At 37.8% G+C, this 25,664-nt stretch overlaps 1 protein-coding gene across 1 annotated transcript in view; it reads left to right on the top strand.

The window, feature by feature from the left end:
- The window catches only part of RELN (reelin), a 549,751-nt gene that overhangs the window by 389,938 nt on the left and 134,149 nt on the right, over window positions 1–25,664 (top strand). Inside the window, exons 21-23 of the mRNA XM_070369659.1 lie at window positions 16,532–16,724; window positions 17,685–17,797; window positions 25,512–25,649. Of these exons, the coding sequence (XP_070225760.1) occupies window positions 16,532–16,724; window positions 17,685–17,797; window positions 25,512–25,649 (444 nt within the window). The remainder of the gene's footprint in view (window positions 1–16,531; window positions 16,725–17,684; window positions 17,798–25,511; window positions 25,650–25,664) is intronic.

The raw sequence follows: 25,664 nt of genomic DNA on the forward strand, positions 1-25,664 counted from the left end.
TAGTTCTTTGGCCCATTTTTTGATTGGGTCATTTATTTTTCTGGAGTTGAGCTGCAGGAGTTGCTTGTATATTTTTGAGATTAGTTGTTAGTCAGTTGCTTCATTTGCTATTATTTTCTCCCATTCTGAAGGCTGCCTTTTCACCTTGCTAATAGTTTCCTTTGTTGTGCAGAAGCTTTTAAGTTTAATTAGGTCCCATTTGTTTATTTTTGCTTTTATTTCCAATATTCTGGGAGGTGGGTCATAGAGGATCCTGCTGTGATGTATGTCAGAGAGTGTTTTGCCTATGTTCTCCTCTAGGAGTTTTATAGTTTCTGGTCTTATGTTTTGATCTTTAATCCATTTTGAGTTTATTTTTGTGTATGGTGTTAGAAAGTGCTCTAGTTTCATTCTTTTACAAGTGGTTGACCAGTTTTCCCAGTACCACTTGTTAAAGAGATTGTCTTTAATCCATTGTATATTCTTGCCTCCTTTGTCAAAGATAAGGTGTCCATATGTGTGTGGATTTATCTCTGGGCTTTCTATTTGTTCCATTGATCTATATTTCTGTCTTTGTGCCAGTACCATACTGTCTTGATGACTGTGGCTTTGTAATAGAGCCTGAGGTCAGGTAGGTTGATTCCTCCAGTTCCATTCTTCTTTCTCAAGATCGCTTTGGCTATTCGAGGTTTTTTGTATTTCCATACAAATTGTGAAATTATTTGTTCTAGCTCTGTGAAGAATACCATTGGTAGCTTGATAGGGATTGCATTGAATCTATAAATTGCTTTGGGTAGTATACTCATTTTCACTATATTGATTCTTCCAATCCATGAACATGGTATATTTCTCCATCTATTAGTGTCCTCTTTGATTTCTTTCACCAGTGTTTTATAGTTTTCTATATATAGGTCTTTAGTTTCTTTAGGTAGATATATTCCTAAGTATTTTATTCTTTCTGTTGCAATGGTGAATGGAATTGTTTCCTTAATTTCTCTTTCTGTTTTCTCATTATTAGTGTATAGGAATGCAAGGGATTTCTGTGTGTTGATTTTATATCCTGCAACTTTACTATAATCATTGATTAGTTCTAGTAATTTTCTGGTGGAGTCTTTAGGGTTTTCTATGTAGAGGATCATGTCATCTGCAAACAGTGAGAGTTTTACTTCTTCTTTTCCAATTTGGATTCCTTTTATTTCTTTTTCTGCTCTGATTGCTGAATAGTTGAATATGTTGAATAGTAATGGTGAAAGTGGGCACCCTTGTCTTGTTCCTGACTTTAGAGGAAATGCTTTCAATTTTTCACCATTGAGGATAATGTTTGCTGTGGGTTTGTCATATATAGCTTTTATTATGTTGAGGTATGTTCCTTCTATTCCTGCTTTCTGGAGAGTTTTTATCATAAATGGATGTTGAATTTTGTCAAAGGCTTTCTCTGCATCTATTGAGATTATCATATGGTTTTTATTTTTCAATTTGTTGATGTGGTGTATTACATTGATTGATTTGTGGATATTGAAGAATCCTTGCATCCCTGGGAAAAAGCCCACTTGGTCATGGTGTATGATCTTTTTAATGTGTTGTTGGATTCTGATTGCTAAAATTTTGTTAAGGATTTTTGCATCTATGTTCATCAGTGATATTGGCCTGTAGTTTTCTTTTTTTGTGGGATCTTTGTGGGATTAGGGTGATGGTGGCCTCATAGAATGAGTTTGGAAGTTTACCTTCCTCTTTAATATAATTGTAGCTGCTATGTGAGAATAGATGGTATGAAGTAATAAGAAAAGCTCAGAGGCCAGTAGTGTCATCCACATGTACTTATTAGAATGTTGCTAGAAACAGTCTGATGGGCCACTTGAAAATATATATTGGAGAACAAAAGCTTAGAAATGAATGCCAAAGGAACAAATAAAATGGCCATGTTCCCAGAATCATGTCTTGTTGATGTCCACACAGTTGACTTTTGAGTCATTTATTTCTCCAAAGTTAGATTTTCCTAAAAATCTTCCTAAGAACTAAGCAGCTAAGTGAGATTTCAGAAGTAAGAGAACCTACCACTAAACAAGTTAACAACAAAAATCTGCATTTCATGATCTGGATTCAGATCATGAAATGGCTTGTTAAAAAAGCAATTCAGTAGGCTGAGATTGTTACTTTCTACAGACAGTGGTTCACAGAGCTCTGCGATAGGCCCTGGGTGACCTGACCTGGCCAGCCTTTCCTGTTTCCCTGCCTTTCATTCATTCCACCCCAACCACATCGTCCTTCCTTCTCTACTTCCTTCTCTACTCCTTCTCTGCTCCAAGCCAAGCTCTTTCCTTTCCCAGCACCTTTGTATTGCCAATGCCTCTTCCTAGGAAGTTCTTTCATTGGTCTCAGTGCCAAGCCTTCAGGTTTTCCAGGGAACTGGAAAAAGTCCAAGGACTTGAAAAATGAATATTGTTTCAAAAATATGATTTTTAAAAATGGTAAAAATAAAATTAATAAATTTAAATTAAGTATATGTAAAACACAACACATGCCAACTCAATTAACTGCTAAATTTAAATATTCTTAAAACTTTATGCTGTTGGTAATAATTTTTTGGTCACATGCCTGAGTATGTTGAGAAGTCACAGCCAAATGTATATTCTATGCATTCAGTTCAGTTCAGTTAAGTCGCTCAGTCGTGTCCGACCCTTTGAGACCCCATGAATCGCAGCACGCCAGGCCTCCCTGTCCATCACCAACTCCCGGAGTTTACCCAAACTCATGTGCATTGAGTCAGTGATGCATCCAGCCATCTCATCCTCTGTCATCCCCTTCTCCTCCTGCCCCCAATTCCTCCCAGCATCAGAGTCTTTTCCAATGAGTCAACACTTCGCATGAGGTGGCCAAAGTATTGGAGTTTCAGCTTTAGCATCAGTCCTTCCAAAGAACACCCAGGACTGATCTCCTTCAGAATGGACTGATTGGATCTCCTTGCAGTCCAAGGGACTCTCAAGAGTCTTCTCCAACACCACAGTTCAAAAGCATCAATTCTTCGGCACTCAGCTTTCTTCACAGTCCAACTCTCACATCCATACATGACTACTGGAAAAACCATAGCCTTAACTAGACGGACATTTGTTGGCAAAGTAATGTCTCTGCTTTTGAATATGCTATCTAGGTTGGTCATAACTTTCCTTCCAAGGAGTAAGAGTCTTTTAATTTCATTCTATGCATTCAGTTCAGTTCAGTCACTCAGTCATGTCCAAATCTTTGCAACCCCATGAATCACAGCACACCAGGCCTCCCTATCCATCACCATCTCCCAGAGTTCACTCAAACTCACATCCATCGAGTCGGTGATGCCATCCAGCCATCTCATCCTCTGTTGTCCCCTTTTCCTCCTGCCCCTAATCCCTCCCAGCATCAGAGTCTTTTCCAATGAATCAACTCTTCGCATGAGGTGGCCAAAGTACTGAAGTTTCAGCTTTAGCATCATTCCCTCCAAAGAACACCCAGGGCTGATCTCCTTCAGAATGGACTGGTTGGATCTCCTTGCAGTCCAAGGGACTCTCAAGAGTCTTCTCCAACACCACAGTTCAAAAGCATCAATTCTTCAGTGCTCAGCTTTTTACAAGTAGCCAAATAAAATTCAAAGGCAGAGTTATAAAATCTACTTGAAGATTTCTACACAAATATATATATATATATATATATATATATATATGTAATGTGGAACATAGGTGCATTTTAATATGCTTGCCATGATGTGTGATGGAGTTTCCAAAATTAAAAGTGTCAAAGTCCTATAAAAGTCTTACAATGGCCCTGCTTCAATACTCACTAAATTAGTAAAACTAGGTGACTGCATATGGTTGGAAGGATAAAGAAAAAATTTTGGAGAGTCCTCATGTATCTTTCTTTCTTGCCTCACCTCTTCCCTCCAAGCTAAACATTGTCATTCAGAGCTCTCAGGCGTAAGTAACTATGTGGGGCCTGTGTGTTCCTTCCTGAAAGGACGTGAGATGCAAGAGGAAATAGGAAGGAGATGACAGAGAGAACAGGAGTGTGTTGAAAAGGCAAGCCGTAATTCTAAGTAGTGTAAATATGGACTGGGCAAGTTCACTTCAACCAAAATTGGTTCTGGGGTTATTATGGATGCAATGTAAGAATAACAGGAGTAAAAGGGTCCAGGGCAGCCAAAGATCTGAGATGAGTTAAAGTTTTTAACAGAGGCTGGAAACAGCAAAAGCTTCTCTGATTCCTCTTTTCCCATCAGAAGAGGTGGGAAGTCTTATTGGTGGAAAGAGCTCCTGACAACTTCATGCTAAGTCACTTCACTGTGTCTAACTCTTTGCAGCCCTATGAACTGTTGCCCACCAGGCTTCCCTGTCCATGGGATTCTCTAGGCAAGAATATGGTAATGGGTTGCCATTTCCTTCTCCAGGGGTCTTCCTGATCCAGAGAGCAAACCCATAACTTTTACATCTCCTGCATTGGCAGGTGTATTCTTTACCACTTGCGCCATCTGGGAAGCCGCCCTGGCAACTTTGCTGCTCTCATACCCACAGGTTCCTGGCAGGACACTGCAGGCACTACGAGAGTTCAGAGGAGCTATTTTCCCCTGAGTCCTTGGTCTCCCAGCTCTCTGATAGTCTGTCACCTTTCTGGCCATCAGTCTGTTTCTCTCCTCCTCTCTTTGGGGGGGCCAAAGGCCAGGCAGTGCTTTGTGCTGACTTCCTCTCTGTCTTGTACCTGGCAGACATTTCCCTTTTCCTTCCACAGTTTACTCCAGCTGCTGAACATTTCCTAAAACTGCGGTGAGGTGGACAAAATGAAGATTGAACTGAGAAATGACAGAAACCTTTGAAAGCATAAAAATTTTTGTAAACTTTTAAAATGTCTATAAACATTTTAAAATTTATTTATTTATTTTAATTGGAGGCTAAGCACTTTACAGTATTGTGGTGGTTTTTGCCATACATTGACATGAATCAGCCATGGATGTACATGTGTCCCCCATCCTCCTAACTCCCTCCCCATCCCATCGCTCAGAGTTGTCCCAGTCCACCAGCTTTGAGTTCCCCATTTCATGCATCAAACTTGTACCTATTTCACATATGGTAATATGTATGTTTCAATGCTATTCTCTCAAATCATCCCACCCTTGCCTTCTCCCACGGAGTCCAAAAGTCTGTTCTTTATATCTGTGTCTCTTTTACTGTCTCACTAATAGGGTCATCATTACCATCTTTCTAAATTCCATATATATGCATTAATATACTGTATTGGCATTTTTCTTTCTGACTTCACTCTGTATAAGCTTTTTTTAATTGGAGTATAATGGCTTTACAATGTTGTGTTAGTTTCTGCTGTACAACACCATGAATCAGCTTTATGTATACATGTATCCCCTCTCTTTGGAGCCTTTCACCACCCCCATTCCATCCCTCTAAGTCATCACAGATCACAGAGCTGAGCTCCCTGTGTTATACAGCAGCTTCCCACTGGTTATCTATTTTACAGATGTATATCAATGTCACTTTCTCAATTCATCCTACCCTCTCCTTCCTCCATTGTGTCCACAAATTTGTTCTTTATGTCTGTGTCTCTGTTCTTGCCCTGCAGATAGGTTTATCAGTACCATTTTTCTAGATGCCGTATATGTGTGTTAATACACAATATTTGTTTTTCTCTTTCTGACTTCACACTGTATGACAAACTCTAAGTTCATCCACATCACTACAAATGACCGAATTTTAGTTTTTTGTGTGGCTGTGTAATATTCCATTGTATATTAATGTATGTACCACATCTTCTTTATCCATTCATCTGTCGATGGACATTTAGGTTGCTTCCATGTCCTGGCTGTTGTAAATAATGCTACAAGCAACATTGGGTGTATGTATCTTTCTGAATTATGGTTTTCTCAGGGTATATGACCAGTAGTGGGATTGCTATATCATATGGTAATTCTATTTTTAGTTTTTTAAGGAACTTCCATACTGTTCTCCATAATGGTTATATCAATTTATATTTCTACAAACAATACAAGAGAGTTCTGTTTTTCCACACCCTCTCCAGCATAACATTTCTACAAACTTTAGAACTAGATTTTCCTTAAGTGATTGGAATTTGCTGCTGGCGTGTAGACTTGGGGAGAATTGGGCTAGTTACACAGGAGATAAAGGTGAGTGGCTGGGCTGCAAATGGACCCCTGTGCTCCTAAGAAAGACATAGAGTCACTCTCTGTGGCTCCCAACAGAGTCACTTGTCTACCTGCCATCTCATAGTAACACCTGTGCAGGTGTGTGCAACCTAATTAGAAAGAGAATATAGTGTTCATTGTGGTCACAACCACTGTGTACAGACATCTTGAATGTCTAACTGAGGTGACTTATTTCCCCCCAGTTCTGTCTCCCACACATAAAACTATCTCATCCTTGAGAGAAAACTGCTATTAAGCACCCAATTTTTTGTTGAGATTTGTTTGCCAAGAGGCTGCTTTCTGTTGAAGCTGAATAAACAGCAGCCAAGCAGCTTGATTTAAGCATTTTATAGCTTAAAGCAAAATGCTGGTCCTGACTTGAAGAACCATGTGCAAATTTCCAAACTGAGAAAATAGAAATGAGACTGAAGAAGCTAAAGAATATAAACTATGTACTTTAAATAGGAATTGTAATGATAAGCAAAATAAAGCAGGAGCTAGGAACAGAGGTATAAAAGGAGACCGAAATACATGCTGTAAAGCACACGTATTCCAAAATATTTTCTATTGCCAATTCAAACTAACAAGATAACTAAGGATTTCACTTAGAAATCCATAAGGACTTTTAAAATGAAGTACTGAATAAACACATGAAAAAATGCATTATATGTAGAAATTTCAAATTTGTTTGAAGCTGTAAATGGATTGAAGTAAGTAAAAAAGTTTGTCATAAAATACATTTGCATCTAGAAATTTCTTACATAGAGAATTACTCTAGTTGAGAGACCAGTAAAGAGAATGTAGTCAGAAACAAAGGGAAAATTAATAAAACAGCCTATCATATGAATACAACATGTTAAAACCTCATGTTTTACATCTTCTTTCTCTAAAATCCTCATTGAAGTGATCGAGGCAACATAACAGAGAAAATGCTGTACCATTTTTGGACTTTGAAAGTTGAATGAGCTTCTTGAATAAGTAGGATGTGGGAGGAAAATGTGGTGGTGAGAGTGGAGTGAGTGAACTTTAGATGACTCCTTGGTCCTGGCCCCGATTCTTTGAGGCTGAGGCTGGGGCTCGATATCAGAAACACAGGTGATGCCATAGGGGGTGGCTGTCAACAGAAGTATGGAAAGTCAGGTGTCTCCACACATTGAATAACACAGAATGCAAAACCTGTTAGAATCACAAATGGAAAATTACAACCATAATTCAGAGTGTGATTTCAGTATTTTGTTTGAGTCCTTGATGAATGAAGCAAACAAAAAATAAGTGAGGACCTAGACAAATGTATGGGAGGAAATTAACAATGATATTTAATAAAGAAAAAATTATACCCTACTAACAAAAAATATATCTCTTTCATGTGTCCACTGGACATTTGCAAAAAAATAAGTTTGAACTAGGCTCTGAGAGAGTCTTAATAGATATCAATAAAGTATGACACCAAAAGCAGGGACCATTAAGGTCACATATTCCAGCACTTAAAATTTTTTAACCATTTTTTCCCTGAAAACAATACATGGCAAAAACTGGGAAGAAGGAGTTATTTGCAACATTTATACCAGACTATATATCCCAAATATGTGAAAAATTTGTACAAATAAGTAAGGAAAAGATAAATTCCAATTCTAATGATGGGCAAATTACATGAAAGGCTACTTTAACACCCCAAAAAACTACAAATAGGTAATGAATAGTTAACATAAATATCATGTTAACTTTTCTAATAATCAAAGAAATTTAGATTAAGAGATTTTACATAGAGTAGCTAAAATGAAAACTATTGTCAATGTTCATTATTGATATGTATTAAGGATTTGCAGTGCCATCATTGTTAATATTTTTTGTAAATATAACTTTGTACAAATTTTTTGAAGGGCAGTTTAGCAATAAGTACTAACCTTTAAATTTTGCTTTGACCACAATTCTGCTTCTAGGAATTTATCTTAAGAAAAAAATTAAACAACTATACAAAGATATAGAAGGATGCATGTTGTAGAAGTATTGTTTATAACAGTGAAAAATGGAAACAGCCTCCAAAGATTCCCATAATTGTAGATTGGCTTTATTCATTAAAAATGACAGTGTCTCAATATATTTTTTCAATATGGAAAGGTAGCAATGAAATAGTTTTAGAAAAAAAAAAAAACAGGACTATTAAGATTCTATATTTTTTAAAAGAAAGAAAAGTAAGTGTCTGCGTATATGTGGGTATATTCCTGTGTGTAAACATAAGGAAACCTGGAAGTATTTACACTAAAATATTAGCAGTGGTCATCTCTAGGTAGAATTGTGAATTTTTAGCTTTTTAAAAAATGCTTCTATATTGTCAGTTTTTTTCCAATAAGTGTAAATTTATATAGTCCACTAAAATATTATGGTTATTTCTATTTTGAGACATAAAATTATAGAAAGTACAAATTAGTTTGTGTCACCTTTAATTCCACAGTATCAGCAAGTATTTCTGTCAGCTCTAGTAAACATTTCTTTGATGATTACAAGAGCAAAACCCTCAAAAAAGGATGATAGAGAGGCTTAAATTCATTCACATGTCCTTCTGCAGATTAATGTAACTTCTGAATAGTATCAGACCAAAAAGGTTTTGTATTGGTCTTCTGTTTCTCTGAAAATGAGTTCTGCAGAGCTGTTCTTTACCATGGGTTTCTTGAAAATAACAGAATACTGTTTAGATTTCTAAGAAATGTAAATACTGGTGCATTGTCTTCTCTTGTGGCCCATTGGTAGTGACACTTCTGCCGCATAGTTTACTTACCAAACTATTCTGAAAGAGATAAATCAGTTGTCAAAAATGGCTCAGTCCCTAGGTGATTTGACTATTTTACATGAATTTCCTTTTAAAGAACTGTGTGACCTGAGTATTCCTCTATTTACTTTAGTTAGACGAATCTGCCTTTCATTTTAGAGAGCCTTTTTTCTGGAGATGGGAATGAGGCCCTGGGGAAATGCAGAAAGGGCAGTTTCTTTAAGAGAGGATAACCTCAAAACCTTGTCTGTGTTCATTACATCATTTAAGTAACTATGGTTTTGGAAAACTTGCCTTTTCTCCCATCAAGAGCCCTCACTCACGTGCTCATTTTATTTAATATTCTTTGCATGTTTTTGATAGGCGTGACAGTGAAAAGGACATCAAAGTAGAAATCAGTTGGCCTGGTTTCTAGCTTTTTAGTAACCGTGTGACCCTGATGGTCAGCAGCTAAGACCCTCGGTTTTCCTTCTCTATAACAGTGTTCAGGATCCCTGATGTATCTCAAATGATATTGACTTAGAAGTCAAATGAAATAATCCAGCTGTTGGAAAACCATGATGTCCTGTACCAACACCAGGTGCTTCTTGAGGTGTGCAAGGCTCTGAATGCTATAGGGGATGCAGAGATGAGCAAGGTGTGACCTCTCCCTGTGGAGAGGCTTCCAGCCTGGTCAGGAAGATAGGTCCTCAGCAACCCCGGAGATTAAGCTATGAGGGGAAGGCAAAGGACCTATATTCTGGACTATGAAGACTTAGGTAAAAGTAAGGAGACTTGAGTTGCATTATGGTATCATCTACTTACCAGTGTCATAACAGAGAGCCTACTAGGCTTCTTGGGGGTGGAAATGAAAAGGCACAGGGAGGTAAGCTTGCCCTAATGGAAAGAGTTACCCCCATTCTCTCATTAAAATGTGTAAGTATTAAAAGATTGAGGACTGTTTTGTTGTTCCTTTATTTTTGAGGCAGTCTTACAAATCAACATGAATAGAGCTAAGCCTCCAATTCCTAGTGCATTCTGTCTCCAGAATTTCACCCCAAAATGCTGATGTGGGCTTTTTTTTTTTTTTCTGTTTCTATGATTGCAACAGAGAAGTTCAGCTTCATTTTTGCCTTTATAAACATATCTTCACTTAGACAAGCAGCAAAGAGGAGCAGTTTTGTAAATTAAAGGATTGCAGCCTGTGAAATTCTCTCCCATTAAATTCCAGTAGTGTATGAACGTCAGAATATTAAGGAGGAAAATGTCAGACTTAATATCACTGACTTTCAGCCAGTCTTGAATAAATCATAAACAGTCAAGTGAATTTGTTTTATGAGTGGTCAAGATTCTGAGATGCAGACATCTGTGATCTTCTTGGGTTATTTTGCTTCAGTTTAAGATGGCAGGAGAGATATCATACAAGGCTTCCCAGGCAGCTTAGCAGTGGAGAGTCTGCCTGCCAAATGCAGGAGACGCAGGTTTGATCCCTGGATCAGGAAGATCCCAAAGAAGGAAGTAGCAACCCACTCCGGTATTCTTGCCTGGGAAATCCCATGGGCAAGGGAGCCTGGCGGGCTATAGTCCATAGTGTCACAAAGAGTCAGACACGACTTAGTGACTGAACCACCACCACCACCAGTGGTATCAGGCAGTACTATGAAGTATGGCAGGTGTATCAGAAATGCATTCAGCTCTCTGTTACAACAAGAACAACCAGAAAGAACTGACCATGGTATAAACAAAAGTGAAAGGCTTATTTTGTCATTTGTAACAAGCCCTCCTAGGATTAAGGGCTGGAAGCAGCTTAACAAGGCCATCAGGGACCCATGCTCTCTTCATTTTTCTACTCCACCATCTCAGCAGAGAGAGCTCCAACTGCATATCTGTTCCTGTTATTGTCATAGAATGGCCGCTGCCCCGTTAGGGAGAAAGCACTAGGAGCAATAGGCAGAAGGACATGCCAGACAAATCCATCTGTCTCTCTTTAAAAGCTTGTATTAAATCTGAGCAAGTAGATACTTCGCTGGAGGTCCATTGGTTAAGGACTCCATACTTCCAATGCAGGGGGAACAGGTTTGATCCCTGGTTGGGGAATTAAGATCCCGCATGTCATGCAGAGGGAAACGATAGGATGGGAAAGATTAGAGATCTCTTCAACAAAATTTCATGCAAAGATGGGTACAATAAAGGACAGAAATGGTATGGACCTAACAGAAGCAGAAGATATTAGGAAGAGGTGGCAAGAATACACAGAAGAACTGTACAAAAAAGATCTTCACAACCCAGTTAATCATGATAGTGTGATCACTCATCTAGAGCCAGACATCCTGGAATGTGAAGTCAAGTGGGCCTTAGGAAGCATCACTACAAACAAAGCTAGTGGAGATGATGGAATTCCAGTTGAACTATTTCAAATCCTAAAAGATGATGCTGTGAAAGTACTGCACTCAATATGCCAGCAAGTTTGGAAAGCTCAGCAGTGGCCACAGGACTGGAAAAAGTCAGTTTTCATTCGAATCCCTAAGAAAGGCAATGCCAAAGAATGCTCAAACTACCACACAGTTGCACCCATCTCACACGCTAGCAAATTAATGCTCAAAATTCTCCAAGCCAGGTTTCAACAATATGTGAACTGTGAACTTCCAGATGTTCAAACTGGTTTTAGAAAAGGCAGAGAAGCCAGAGATCAAATTGCCAACAGCTGCTGGATCACTGAAAAAGTGAGAGAGTTCCAGAAAAATATCTATTTCTGCTTTATTAACTATACTAAAACCTTTGACTGTGTGAATCACAATAAACTGTGAAAAATTCTGAAAGAGATGGGAATACCAGACCACCTGACCTGCCTCTTGAGAAACCTGTATGCATGTCAGGAAGCAACAGTTAGAACTGGACGTGAAACAGACTGGTTCCAAATAGGAAAAGGAGTACGTCAAGGCTGTATATTGTCACTGTGCTTATTTAACTTATATACAGAGTACATCATGAGAAATGCTGGGTTGTATGAAGCATAAGCTAGAATCAAGATTGCTGGGAGAAATATCAGTAACCTCAGATATGCAGATGATACCATCCTTATGGCAGAAAGTGAGGAAGAACTAAAAAGCCTCTTGATGAAAGTGAAAGAGGAGAGTGAAAAAGTTGGCTTAAAGCTCAACATTCAGAAAACAAAGATCATGGCATCCAGTTCCATCACTTCATAGCAAATAGATGGAGAAAAGTGGAAACAGTAGCAGACTATTTTGGGGGGCTCCAAAATCACTGCAGATGGTGACTACAGCCATGAAATTAAAAGACACTTACTCCTTGGAAGAAAAGTTATGACCAACCTAGACAGCATATTAAAAAGCACAGACCTTACTCTGCCAACAAAGGTCCATCTAGTCAAGGCTATGGTTTTTCCAGTAGTCATGTATGGATATGAGAGTTGGGATATAAAGAAAGCTGAGTGCCGAAGAATTGATGCTTTTGAACTGTGGTGTTGGAGAAGACTCTTGAGAGTCCTTTGAACTGCAAAGAGATCCAACCACTCCATCCTAAAGGAAATCAGTCCTGAATGTTCATTGGAAGGACTGATGTTGAAGCTGAAACTCCAATATTTTGGCCACCTGATACGAAGAACTGACTCATTTGAAAAGACCCTGATGCTGGGAAAGATTGAAGGCAGGAGGAGAAGGGGATGACAGAGGATGAGATGGTTGGATGGGGTCACTGACTCAATGGACATGAGTTTGAGTAAACTCTGGGAGTTGGTGATGGACGGGCAGGCCTGGCGTGCTGCAGTCGATGGGGTCTCAAAGAGTCAGACGCAACTGAACTGAACTGATGTCATGCAGTGCAGCCAAAAAATACAAATAAATAAAAGAGAAAGAAGCTGAGTGAGTTTACCCACCTAGCATTTTTCACTTACGTCTCATTGGTAAAAACTCATTGGTGGACATGGGCACCCCTAGACCAGTTACTAGAAGGTGACTGGGGAAAGGGATGCTGTAGACAGCAGCTGATTCAGCCTACCTACCGAACAACATCTGCCCACAACTGCTGCTGGTACAGATGTTTATGCCAAATAAGAATTTTATTATCACGGTTTAACCATCCTCATTTAGCCTCTTAACTTGTCCTTTTCTATATGTTTTGTTTTCTCTCTTGGTGTCTTGGCACCTTTAAAAGCTGTTATCATCAGGGAAGCGCACGGAGCGCACACTTCTCAGGTTTGAATGCTTCCTCTCTCCCACCAAGTTCATGGTTAATTTGTAACCATGCACAAGTTAGGTCCAGGCACTATTTGCAAAACCCACCGCTTCTTTCTGAATCTGTATAGAATTGCCAGGACACTAAACCATCTCAGAAGGAAGGAATTTAAAAAGGAGTGCTGATTGTGAAAATCATCTTAAATTATTTCAGGAATGCTGGAGTGGATAAATACTCTATATGGTTTTTGTGAGAAAGTTTTAGTGCCTCTGTGTGGTCTTTGGACCATTCAGCCCGTGTGCTACTATGCCCTCTGTGGTTTTTAACCAGATGCCTAGGGTATATACTGCACCTTCAAACAGTTAAATGAAGGCTAGTTTTTGCCTTTGATAACCTTTCTCATAAAGGGTAGTAGAAAGAGCATATAACCCTTGAAGCTAAAAGCAACCTTCATTTATCACAGGGAAAAGTGTTTGGGGTTTTGTTTTGTCTTGTTTTTTGCCTGTTTTAAAGACTATGGAATTTATATAGATGTTTGTGCCCATATAGCTTACTACTATTTTTGTTCAATGCTGATTTCTTTTATTTTGTAATTTTACTAAAAATTGCATCCCACAGCTTCATATTTTCTAGATTGCATTTTGCATACCCTAACACATAGCAGCAATCATGGTTTTGTATCTCTAAGATAGGAGCATCACTACATAGTAACTGAAAGTTAATGATTTTTAAATTAACTATAAATGAAAATTATTCAAAATTACAATGTTTTCTTCTCTGTCTTATAGTAATAGAAGAACAAAGAGATAGTGTATTGGTTGAGAAGTTTTGGAATCAGGCAAAGCTGATTTCTCATTAAGTGTCTGCCATTTACTGTCTCCATTTCCTCATTTGTTGTTGTTGTTGTTCAGTCAGTAAGTCGTGTCTGACTCTTTGTGACCCCATGGACCTCCACTATCTTCTGCGTACGTTCATGCCAAGTCACTTCAGTCATGTCCGACTCTTTGTGACTGTATGGACTGTAGCCCAACTCAGGGATCAAACCTGCAAGGATTGAACCTCCATCTCTTTATGTCTCCTGCATTGGCAGGCGAATTCTTTACCACTAGTGCCACCTGGGAAGCTCAACTGTCTCCTTAAGTGTGCTCAGATTCATGTCTATTGAATCAGTGATGCTATCTAACCATCTTATCCTTTGCCTCCCCCTTCTCCTCCTGCCTTCAATCTTTCCCAGCATCAGCGTCTTTTCCAATGAGTCTGCTCTTCGCATCAGGTGGCCAAAGTATTGGAGCTTCAGCTTCAGCATCAGTCCTTCCAATGAATATTCAGGGTTGATTTCTTTTAGGATTGACTGTTTGGATCACCTTGCAGTCAAGGGACTCTTGAGAGTCTTCTCCAACACTCCACTTCGACACTCAGCCTTCTTTATGGACATCTCACATGACCACTGGAAAAACCATACCTTTGACTATATGGACCTTTGTCAGAAAATTCTGTATTTTAAAATGCTATCTGGGTTTGTCATAGCTTTCCTTCCAAGAAACAAGCATCTTTTAATTTCGTGGCTGCAGTCACAATCCACAGTGATTTTGGAGCCCAAGAAAATAAATTCTGTCACAGCTTCCATTTTTCCCCCTTCTATTTGCCATGAAGTAATAGGACCAGATACCATGATCTTAATTTGTTTTAATGTTGAGTTTCAAACCAGCTTTTTCATTCTCCTCTTTGACTCTCATCAAGAGGCTCTTTTTTTCCTCTTCATTTTCTGCCATTAAGAGTGGAATCATCTGCATATCTGAGATTGTTGTCATTTGTTAACCAGAGGCAATTGTTCCTACTTCACAGTTATTTGTAAGGATGGAACTAAGGAATATAATGTGGATATTGTGCTAAGCACAGTCTGAGAGTATAACCTAACTCAGTAACTGGTGGGCATCTATATCAATACAACAAACAAGAGGAAGCGCTGGATTTGTAAGCCTAGCAGTACTGAATATGACTTTACCCTTCATTTATGAACAGTACACTAAAGCAGAGATTCAGTCTCGTACATTTCATTCCTCTATTTGTTGTCCTAGTGCAAAACTTTAATTTAAAACTTAAACAATAAGTAGTCATTGTCTGGGAAAAGCTACTTACATTTTATAACCGTGAGCCCAAAACCATGATCATCTTCCATATGGACAAAATTCCATCTTTAAGTAACATCATAAACTCTTCAAGAAGCAAGTGAGAGTAGTAACTTCTTATTTTGCTGATTTGGCAAACAGATTTAAGAAAAAAAAATACTAAATGCCTCAAAATTTCCAGAAGTATTGCATTATCACCTTTGGCTACTCCATCTAAGCCCCCTTACCATTGAAGATGGTATAACCTGCTTCAGAATCACAGTACCAAGTACCCTGGCAGATAAATCCCAGTGTGGTTGGCCCTGGGAATATTTACACTGAACCATATTAACTACAGTGAAGCAGGTCCTTGTTTTAATTTCCTCTGCTAGGTTACAAATTCCTTGAGAACTTTTCTCTGAAAAAGTAATTGTGCATACCTTCAAGCAGTTTATAATCACATAGTATTCAATTGTGTGCTCATGTGTGCTCAAGTGGCTAAATTGTGCCTGACTCTTTGCAACCCTATGGATTGCAGCCCACCAGTATCTCCTGTCCACAGGATTTTCCAGGCAAGATTACTGGGGTAGGTTACCATTTCTTCCTCCAGGGAATTTTCCGATGCAGGAATGAAACCTGCATCTCCCGCACTGGAAGGTGGATTCCTTACCACTGTGCCACCTGGGACCCAGTAAATCATGGGAATTTTACAACCATTAAAACCACATTATCTCATTTTCAGTAATTAATAGCTGAGTACTGAAGACTGGAGAATTTTAAAACTGAAAAGTTTCAGATTGTCCCATTTCCTATCACCAAACACAGCCACTGCAAACATTCTGGTAAATTTCCATTATGCATCATTTTGCAAATTTTTTTAAAACTTATTTTAGTTACATGTACAATAATTTGATTATATTACCTTCATAAATATTTGAAATATGGACAGTCTGTCAAGTGACTATACCAGTTTACTTAAGCATTCCAGTTTCCCTATAGTTTGACGTTAAAATGTTTACCAGTTATTTCCTTGGGATAGAGTCCATGAAACGAGTCAAAGGTTTTATACATTTGAGTGGTACATGAGTACATACCCATTTTCAAATATGTTTTACCACTCTAGGTATCACCTTAAAAAAAATACTGCTTTTTGATAGGCAGATTATTTCAAATTGCCTTTTTAAAATTAATTGAAATCCATTCTAGAACTTGGCAAGGTTTAAATAAGTAAAATAAAATTATTTTGGCATATGGTATGAAATGAAGAGCTTAATTTTTCCATAATATATTGCTTTTTTAAATTTTATAATTTCTACCTCTGTCTTTCAGTTTTACAGGAGATTCTAAACTTGCCTCCAGTATGCGCTATGTGGAAACACAATCAATGCAGATAGGAGCATCTTACATGATTCAGTTCAGTTTGGTGATGGGCTGTGGCCAGAAATATACCCCACACATGGACAATCAGGTGAAACTAGAGTATTCAACCAACCATGGCCTCACCTGGCACCTCGTCCAAGAGGTAAGTCTATTTTCTCTAAAACTCGTGATAGGTAGACTTCACCTTTTTACATAGTGAGCAGAGAATTCAAATTCTAAAAGTTTAAGTTTGGTTGAAAAAGAACAATATTATTTGTAACAGAATTGACATAAACTCAGAAATGGATTATAAGGATGCCTATCAGATGCTAAAGGGCAATTGAAAATCTTGAAAATATGGTAATAGATATACTAGGATGGTGTTTTCAACATTATTTTCTCTAGCTCTCTTTCTCTATAATAAAGTCTCTTTCTTCTTTCCCTGTAGCATGTCTTCATCTGTTCTTTTATGTCTCTTCACCTGCAAGTAGACCACACTAAGAATATATCTCCTGCCTTGAAAAACAAAAAAGAAATACATATACATGCTGGTGATCCATACATTCAGTATGATATTTATGCATATACTACTGATATGCATAAATATCATACTGAATAGGATAATGTTGCCAGGTGGTGCTAGTGGTGAAGAGCCCACCTGCCAATGCAGGAGACATAAGAGATATGGGTTCAATACCTGAGTCAGGAAGATCCCCTGGAGAAGGACATGGCAACCCACTCCAGTATTCTTCCCAGTAAATCCCTTGAACAGAGGAGCCTGAAGGGCTACAGTCCACAGGGTCTCAAAGAGTTGGACATGACTGAAGTGACAATATGTACCAAATAACAGTGTGACACTAACAGGTCAAAAAAGGAACCCTAATCCACCTTCTGTTTTTCCACGTGGCTATTTGAAGACATTTCATTGCCTTGTGGTGTCTCATTTATTTCCCAAATATTTCAGCTTCACAGAAGGAAAATTTATGGATTGTATCCATATTGCAAATGGTTAAGATTGTAACATTAGATTTCCCTAAGGTCTTTTTCACTTGTTTTGAGTGAGTAAACATATTGCTCTGAGGAAATAGAAGCTGAGTTAAATTTTTCCCTGATTCTCTTTTAGGAATGCCTTCCAAGTATGCCGAGTTGCCAGGAATTTACATCAGCAAGTATTTACCATGCCAGTGAGTTCACACAGTGGAGAAGAGTCATAGTGCTTCTTCCCCAGAAAACTTGGTGAGAGACGACACCTTCAGATATGGCTATCACTTTAACTTTTACATCTCTTCTAGCATGACGAATATGAAGAAGAGTTAAGCACAAGATGGCAGTATGCATTCCTCTTTTTTTATTTTAGAATTGAAAGATCTTTCTTTTTGTACTGGGGATATTTGAAAAAAAAGAGCTAATGAAAATTTGGTTTCCAAAGTGTCCTAGCTTTTCCTCATCTCTCTTTTTGCCTCAACTTTTCATTTTATGGGAAAACTCATTGAGCCAGTTTCTTTGGGTTTGACATATAAAGGAGAATGATACAGGAATCTAAAAACTCCTATGTCAAAAGTTTGGACTGCAAATCTGTTTTCTTCCTGCAAAGGCCTACTTTTTCTTTTCTTTTATTTTTTTTCAAATATAAATTTATTTATTTATTTATTTTAATTCTTTTATTTTTTATTTTTTTTATTTTTTTACTTTACAGTATTGTATTGGTTTTGCCATACATCAACATGCATCCACCACAGGTGTACATGTATTCCCCATCCTGAACCCCCCTCCCACCACCTTCCCCATACCATCCCTCTGGGTCATCCCAGTGCACCATCCCCAAGCTTCCTGTATCCTGCATTGAACCTGGACTGGCGATTCATTTCTTTTTTTTTTTTAACTTTATTTTATTTTTAAACTTTACAATTTTGTATTAGTTTTGCCAAATATCAAAATGAATCCGCCACAGGTATACATGTGTTCCCCATCCTGGACCCTCCTCCCTCCTCCCTCACCATACCATCCCTCTGGGCCGTCCCAGTGCACCAGCCCCAAGCATCCAGTATCGTGCATCGAACCTGGACTGGCAATTCGTTTCACACATGATATTATACATGTTTCAATGCCATTCTCCCAAATCTTCCCACCCCCTCCCTCTCCAACAAAGTCCATAAGACTGTTCTATGCATCAGTGTCTCTTTTGCTGTCTCATATACAGGGTTATTGTTACCATCTTTCTAAATTCCATATATATGCATTAGTATACTGTATTGGTGTTTTTCTTTCTGGGTTACTTCACTCTGTATAATAGGCTCCAGTTTCATCCACCTCATTAGAACTGATTCAAATGTATTCTTTTTAATGGCTGAGTAATACTCCATTGTGTATATGTACCACAGCTTTCTTATCCATTCATCTGCTGATGGACATCTAGGTTGCTTCCATGTCCTGGCTATTATAAACAGTGCTGCGATGAACATTGGGGTACACGTGTCTCTTTCCCTTCTGGTTTCCTCAGTGTGTATGCCCAGCAGTGGGATTTCTGGGTCATAAGGCAGTTCTATTTCCAGTTTTTTAAGCAATCTCCACATTGTTCTCCATAGTGGCTGTACTAGTTTGCATTCCCACCAACAGTGTAAGAGGGTTCCCTTTTCTCCACACCCTCTCCAGCATTTATTGCTTGTAGACTTTTGGATCGCAGCCATTCTGACTGGCATGAAATGGTACCTCATAGTGGTTTTGATTTGCATTTCTCTGATAATGAGTGATGTTCATTTCTTATATGATATTATACATGTTTTAATGCCATTCTCCCAAATTACACCCCCCACCATAGAGTCCAAAAGACTGTTCTATACATCTGTGTCTCTTTTGCTGTCTCACATACAAGGTTATCGTTACCATCTTTCTAAATTCCATATATATGCATTAGTATACTGTATTGGTGTTTTTCTTCTTTCTGGCTTACTTCACTCTATATTATAGGCTCCAGTTTCATCCACCTCATTAGAACTGATTCAAATGTATTCTTTTTAATGGCTGAGTAATACTCCATTGTGTGTATGTACCACAGCTCTCTTATCCATTCATCTGCTGATGGACATCTAGGTTGCTTCCATGCCATGGCTATTATAAACAGTGCTGCGATGAACCCTGGAGTACACGTGTCTCTTTCAATTCTGGTTTCCTTGGTGTGTATGCCCAGCAGTGGGATTGCTGGGTCATATGGCAGTTCTATTCCCAGTTTTTTAAGGAATCTCCACACTGTTCTCCATAGTGGCTGTACTAGTTTGCATTCCCACCAACAGTGTAAGAGGGTTCCCTTATTTTAATTGGAGGTTAATTACTTTACAATATTGTATTGGTTTTGCTATACATCAACATGAATCCGCCACAGGTATACACGTGTTCCCCATCCCGAACTTAACATGTCCTTTTTTCTCTATTCTCCTTCAGTAAGAATGAAAATCATCCCAGGCAGAAGCCGCAGTAACTAGGGAGAAAATTTAATATTTGATAATATGAAAGAGAAAAGCACATTTTCCCCAAATATTGCATTGTTTCCTTTTAGACTGATCACTCTGAGGCCTGTTTGAAGAATAGACTGTAGGATAAAGAGTGAAGACAGAAAGACCAGTTCAGGGGGTGTGGGGTGGTCCAAGCATCAAACGTTTAGGTGGCTTGGAGTATGATTGTAACAGACATGGCAAGAGCCATCATTTGTGAAATTTATTTTAATGAAATCGGACTTGTTGATGGACCAGATGGGAGCTGGGATAGAATGGGAAGAATCAAAAACAGTTTCTAAATTCTGGGTCTGGGAAAAATGTCGAATGGTAGTACCACTGACTAAGAAGGGAGAGGCTGGAGGAGTGGATTTAGGACACTGGATTAAAAGTCATATGCTTCTTATGTTTTGTGCTATGAATTTTGAGATACTTATCCATTCAAGTAAAAAAGCCAATTGGACTTCAGAATCTGGAGTTTAAAAGGGAGGTTGGGCTTAAAAGTTAAAAACTATGAGTACTGTTTAAACCCTGGAACAAGATAAGCTCACCGAAGAAAAAAGCTTTGACCAGAAATTAGAACACCTGAGTTCTCAGTATATCTCTGTTAATGACTGACTTCATGCTTTAGCCATTCACAGCCTCTTCAAACGAATTCCTTACGTATATGATGAATAGGTTGAATTAGATGATCTTAAAGATCCCGAGCACCTCTGGAGTTCTGTGTTTTGTGTAGCAGAAAAGGCATAAAAGAGACAAAAAATTATATTTTTCTGTGGTTCTGCTTTCCTAGACCCCTTTTTTAAAGAAAATTACTAACTCAACCCTTCTTGGACTATTTAATAGGAGAATTAGGCTCTACACAAAAACAACTGGCTAGATAACCACCTAAAATTATTATACCTCCTTTAGTTGAACATTGAATTACTGCATTATAGAAGAATACCTCCTTGATTATTTTTAAAGATTCATCATTATGTCAGTTTGAACAAAATGCTTGAACTTTAATTTCCACATATTTTTTATATCCAACTGTGAACTATTTCCTGGATACTCAATTATGCTTTGTATAACAAGTTGTTGCTTTCTCTAACATCCTACTCTTTTATATCTACTGCTGGGAATATAATCAAGATTTATATTTAATTTCAATGATATTCCAAGCATGTCTATCAAGATTATAAAAAAACATTATATCAAGCAATTGAAATACCTGTCAGTTTGTGCAAAGCTACTGACGTGGTGTTTTTTTTTCTAATTTGCCCCCATTATTTCACCATTATGTATATTACCTCATTATTTAAAAACCACTGATTTTTATTCATTGACATGTGGGTTACCATTTCAAAATTATGATTGTAAGATAATCCTGACAATATATTTAAGATTTTTATTCCCAGAGTAAATGGTTTATTCTGGGAATGTTCCATAGTTTAGACAGTATCCCCAAAAGTACTGTCCTTTATCAAAACGGACTTTGCAAGTTACTTAACACTAAAATTGTATGTTGTATTATTATCTCTTAGCTTAAAAGATAGTACTACTGGATTGCGTTTTAATGTAGTTAAAAAGAAATCAAATTCTCATCAATGTTTATTAGGCATAAGTGCATGTATGCTAAGGTGCTTCAGTCATGTCCAACTCTTTGTGATCTATGGACTGTAGCCTGCCAGGATCCTCTGTCCATGGGATTCTCCAGGCAAGAATACTGGAGTGGGTTGCCATGCCCTCCTTCATTTATTAGGCACTTGAGAGGAAATATATTGATTCTTAAAGTCTTTAGTTTTTACACAACACCTGACATATTGTTGGGATATTCATTAAATGTTGGGAAATTAAATAGAATTTCAATTCAGTATGCCTTGATGAACCAAAGAGATGTTTTATTACAAGCCATATCTTTTTACAAACTGAAAAAAAAATCTACTAGATTATTCTCTCTTGACAGCTTGCCTTTATGTACATGTAGGTAAATTATTGAATTCTGCTTTTCCAAATTTCCTTCAAAGCCCTGGGTGAGGAAAGTGAAACTATTTCTGAAAAACAAACAGTCCAATAGGCTATTTATTTTAATATCTCTACTGACTAATACTTAAACTAAATATTATTGCAGTAATTGTTTAAAAAATAATGTTCAACTAGTTATTATCATTGTTTTTGTACCTATAATGCTCTAAAGCTCTGCTGTAAAAATGAAGTATATTTATTCTCTTTGACTTGTTAACTTTCTTATGTGCATTTCAGACTTTTGCAGATGGCAGGTTTTTCCCAAGCATTGGGAGAAGAAATTACAGTTTAGTTTGTAGCAGTATTCCTTCTGCCAAATCTTTCTTCTGCTGTTTTGATTCAAGCATATGCAACTATAAATTGAACACAGACAAGCAAATGTGATCTGCATTGTCAAAGATCTGTTAACTTTAGAAGATATGCTAGATAGGACAACTTAGATTGAAATATTGAATATGTATACACCTGCTCAAAGAAATTATATTTTATATGAACTGAACATTTGTTAGCCAATGAAAATTAATTTCATTTTTATGAGAGACATTTACATAAGAACAGAGCCTAATGAGACCCAAACAGCTGTCAGTTGCTGACTTCATAAACAAATCAACACCTAATGACTGAATGAGTTTCAGAATAATTGAGTAAATGTAATTACAGTCACTGAAGGTAGAAAATACAGTTTAGTCAGCTTTCATTTAATCTGATTCCTCAAGTTAGCTTACTATCAAGAGATGACTCAGTGGTGTTTTATTTCACTCTAGAAGTTTATAAGGCTGGAGGGAATCAAATAAAAAAGAGACTGTCAAGTTTTGCTGCGTTTGAAAATCTATAGCTTGGATTTTAAATGCAGGTCAACTTCATTTCATGATCCACTAGGCAGTAGTGGCACATCCAGACTCAATCCAAAGTGCACAGGATTTTCTTCTTAAGAATACTTAAGAGGGTGGGAAGATTTGGGAGAATGGCATTGAAACATGTGAAATGTCATGTATGAAACGAGATGCCAGTCCAGGTTCAATGCACGATGCTGGATGCTTGGGGCTGGTGCACTGGAACGACCCAGAGGGATGGTATGGGGAGGGAGGAGGGAGGAGGGTTCAGGATGGGGAACACATGTATAATTTTTTTTTAATTAAAATTGAATAAAAAAAAAAAAGAAAAAAAAAGAATACTTAATTTTGAGAGACAGAGGCAGGGAGGAGGAAGAAGAGAGAGAGAGAAAGAGAAAATTGGCAAATTAAATATTTGTATTGGGGGTGATATTTAGCAGTGACGCAGCTGCAAATCAGTGAGATCACACCTTGTGTTCTCACATGTGATCAGCTGGAGATTGCTCACACAACTAATTTTTTTTTCTCACTAAAAATGAAGCCAATATTCAACTCTTTCACTTTCTCTTCTGTTAATTAACATCTGCACATGAAACTGTGGATTGTCATTTTAAATGGAATAATTCACTTTAAGTATTTTATCTTATGAAATATCTTTTCAAGAGTTCAGAGATACATGTAAGGATAAATTATTTATAAAAAGGATTTGGAATGTGTTTAATGTGATTGTTTAGAAGCGTAAATTAGGTCAGATTTCTGAAACCCTCCAACCCTATTTTAATATTTGAAACATCAAAACTTCAAAATAATATATGCCATGGGTTTCATGTAAGCATGTGATTATAAAGAAAATAAACTATCACCTCTGTCAGCAAATCACCAGAGCAGTCTTTAAATTTTTGAGCTGGAAGGGATCCTAGAAATCAGTTCGCCCAATCTCCTAATTTGAGAGGTGAGGAACTAGAAGCTCCTGAAGGCTTAAATTTCCCACTAAAGGTCAGGCAGCTGATAAATTGCAGAGCCAGGGTCCTTGGGGTCAAGTCCCCTGACTCCTAACACATTCTTCACTCCATTACCTACAGAAGTCAGAAACAGGGTGCCCTTTCCCGGCCTTGTCCATCCACTCATCAGTTCATTTTTTAGCAGACTTTTTTTGTACGCTTACTTTATTCTGTTCCTGTGCAAACTACTAGATAAAAAGATATCCCTGTCTCCAAGAGAACTCACAGTCTAGACACCTGTGACCCTCAGCTTGACTCAGATTGTATCAGTCTTAAAAGAATATAGTCATCTCTCTAAATGACAGTGGTGCATGAGTCTTAATTTACTTGTCTTCTGTTGGGCTCCAAGATAATGTCCCTACTTTTATAGTAAGCTTTTCTAAAACACATTTCTTAATTGGACTATGAAAATTGTGATGGCTATTAGATTCCAAATATAAACTATTACCATGGAAGGGGACATCTGTCTCATTGTGTGTACCAGGAAGAGCACTGATATGCTGCAAACCTGTGTCTACTGGGTGCATCTCAGTGAATCCTGAAATTATCCTACTATGAATAAAAATACAACATATCAACCACATATCATTAGTAAAATAAGCAGTAAAGGCTTAGTCTGGATTTTAACAGTCTGTTATGTACTTAGGGAATATTTAATATGTGGATAATTGATGCAGTAGACCTTAATGGATCATTCAGAGCCATTAAGATCAAGTGTGTCTGTAGCTAGTGTACTTGGGGAGGGTTTAATCAATTGAACTGAGCATTCACGCCTTTTCTGCACATTTTGTTGTTGTTGTTTATTCTCTCTTGTTTTGCACTTTGACCAGATAAAACTGGTTGTGGATACCTGAAACTTCCTAGAGGTGAAAAGTATGATGTGATTTTAAAACCACATTTTGTGGTAGTCAATGAATGGAAACCCTCTTGGCATTTCTCTCAGAATGTCTTCTTTAGACTTTATATCTCATTTGAATCAGGGTCCCAAGTGTTTCTCTATGTGTAACGGACTGTTTAAGTTTTTATCTCCACTTAACATCAACTTGTCCATGAAAACCAAGCAAGTTAATGTTTTAGAAATAATAAGCAGGATTTAGAACCCAGACGTTCTTACTTGGAAAATAGTACAATGTCATCCATCCTCTCAATCCCAAAACAGCACCTGCAAACAAAACTTTTGTTTTATATTGAGAGCCAACTGGAAGTCTTCGAATAACTACTGATACATTTATTGTAAGAAACTGCATTACTGTAAGATAAACACTGCGCATTTTCATCTGTGAAAGACAGTTTTGTATAAACATTTATTTTTTAAAATTAGTCTATCTTCTTTTCTTTTCCTAGCATCAAAACCCTAAGCAACAACAGCAACAAAATCTGATACTGTATTTTTCTTTAAAATGTCTCAAATTAAGACTGATATAAATAGATAAGTAGATTTTTCTTCAAGATGGAATTGTTGAATCAGACAGTAACTGAGTGGAAATTAAACCACTAAAGAAAAATGATCAGCATCTAAATTCAAGTTCCAAAGAGTTAGTTCTCTGGAGAATTTTGAACTCTGGCGTTGTCTGTATGACCCATGTCATGTTTTTACTACTATACCTTGACTTGTTTCTAGGTCCAGTGCCACCCGCTTCCGTTGGAGTCAGAGCTATTACACAGCTCAAGACGAGTGGGCTCTAGACAGCATTTACATTGGGCAGCAGTGCCCCAACATGTGCAGTGGGCATGGCTCCTGCGACCGCGGCATGTGCAGGTATATGTGTCAGAA

The sequence above is a fragment of the Bos mutus genome, chromosome 4 (genome assembly GCF_027580195.1).
Source record: "Bos mutus isolate GX-2022 chromosome 4, NWIPB_WYAK_1.1, whole genome shotgun sequence".
NCBI classification, from domain to species: Eukaryota; Metazoa; Chordata; class Mammalia; order Artiodactyla; family Bovidae; genus Bos; species Bos mutus.